Source organism: Rutidosis leptorrhynchoides, chromosome 1 (genome assembly GCF_046630445.1).
Source record: "Rutidosis leptorrhynchoides isolate AG116_Rl617_1_P2 chromosome 1, CSIRO_AGI_Rlap_v1, whole genome shotgun sequence".
NCBI classification, from domain to species: domain Eukaryota; kingdom Viridiplantae; phylum Streptophyta; class Magnoliopsida; order Asterales; family Asteraceae; genus Rutidosis; species Rutidosis leptorrhynchoides.
In genome coordinates, this window is record NC_092333.1 from 706,438,151 (window position 1) to 706,440,195 (window position 2,045).

At 31.4% G+C, this 2,045-nt stretch overlaps 1 protein-coding gene across 1 annotated transcript; it reads left to right on the top strand.

Moving 5' to 3' along the window:
• Nucleotides 1-1,338: 1,338 nt before the first annotated feature.
• Nucleotides 1,339-1,695, top strand: LOC139853686 (uncharacterized). The gene has a single exon (XM_071843056.1). It carries the CDS (start codon nt 1,339-1,341, stop codon nt 1,693-1,695), a length of 357 nt encoding a protein of 118 aa, XP_071699157.1.
• The last annotated feature ends 350 nt before the right edge of the window (nt 1,696-2,045 follow it).

Below are 2,045 nucleotides of genomic sequence, written 5' to 3' on the forward strand. Positions count from 1 at the left end.
TCATGTTTCATTCATCGTATCAAAATAGGGACAAATGAACTTTGTTTTTAGAGTTTTTATCATATATACCCTTATTAACCTTTAAAATTACATATTTACCCAATTAAATAATATAATATCTAATATAACCAATTTAAATAATAAAACTCACATGTATATTCATTTCATTAAAAAAATTAAAAAACCCAATTATATTCCTATTTTGTCCCTAATATTTGTTGAATGATACCATGCAATGATTCAATATCAAAAAAGACTATAATGCGAAAGATCAAAAGCTTACCGTATTCCTATTTTGTCCCTAATATTTGTTGTATTATATTCCTATTTTGTCCCACATTGTGATAACGAATCATGAAAGTTTCCATTTCTTTTAAGCAAAAAATATAGTTATACTTTGTAACTTCTCAATCCAAATCGGAATTTGACCGGAAAGTTTATTATTTTCAACTTCAAAATGAGTCAATTCAACACAGTTTGTGATTGAAATCGAAATCTCACCGGATAATTGATTAACCGATAACTGAAGTTCTTGAAGCATCAACAAGTTCCAAAAAATATCATGTATCCGGAATACTTCCAGCTAACGAATTCTCCAACAAATCAATCGTAATGAGCTCCTTACACTTTTCGAGCTCAACTGGAATCAGCCCGACTAAATTGTTTCGTCACGATAAAACGCTTTCGAGCTTTTTAAGCTCTTCGATCAACGTTGGAATCGACCCCGAACATAATTCTGGTACAAATAAAGATTCCATAGTTCAATTATGTTTTGTTCCAATGTGATTTGCCTTCATGTTCTCCACTCTCCAGAACAGCACCATTGTCATTAACAAATTCCAGCTTTATATCAACCACAATGCCATCAATACAAATGGCAAACCTTTTTATACCTTAGGGCCCATTTATTTGCAATAAATTTCTCTTGTTTCCATCTGAGGTTTTTTAATAGTAAATATTATGAGAAAAAGTATTCAAATATTTTCATTTTCCTGTTTAAATAACAGTTTAAATCTCTAAAGAGAAAGACATTTAAAAAAAAAGGAGATTTATAAATTAATCAAAACCAGCTTTCACGAAACTTGTTATATTGCTTCTAAGTTCTGAAGCTTTGGTTGGTATTATTCAACAAATATCAGGGACAAAATAGGAAATAAATTATGTAGAAATGGTTTTATTAATGAAATGGGTAAATATGTGAGTTTTAGTGTTTAGATTGGTTATATTTAATATTATATTATTTAATTGGGTATATATGTAATTTTAAAGTTTAATAAGGATATATATGATAAAAACTATTGTTTTTCAAATGTAATATATGCAAACGACGTTATACTTATGTCGAATTGGCATATCAAAGAGTTGAAACACATTCTCCGTATCCTTGAAGTATTTCATCTTGCTTCAGGCCTTAAACTAAATGTGTCCAAGTCACACGAATTTGGTGTGGGTGTTGAATCAAACATGGTAAAAATGGTTGTCGTTGTCTCTGGTTATAGGGCGAGATCTTTTCCTACTAAATATTTAAGCATTCCAATCGGCTCGAATATGAGAAGGGTTTCAAGTTGGGGTGAGTTAATCCAAAAATACCACTCTCGATTAGCATCTTGGAAGGCAACCATCATTTCTTCAGGTGGTAGATTAACTCTCCTCAAATCGGTTATGGGTAGTCTTAGGATTTACCTTATGTTATAATTTAAATGCCCGGAAACGATCCTAAAGAATCTTAAATCTATGCCTAAAAGATTTTTTGGGGGCGGTAATGCATCAAACAAGAAGACGGCGTAGATCAAATGGGACTCCGTCCTTGCTCCTTTTAATCATGGTGGGTCAAATATAGGGTGTTTGAAGGCCTTTTAATATTGCTTTGATTAATAAATGGTGTTGGTGATATTAAAATAGTCCGGATGATGTTTGAGTTAAGGTGATCCAAGTGATTCATGGTAATATTTGAACAAACGTATGGTAGCAGTACATGGTCTTTCATTGTTGAGACTTGCTAGTAGAAAGTGATTTCAAGTAACTTGTTATCATCCAAATTTATT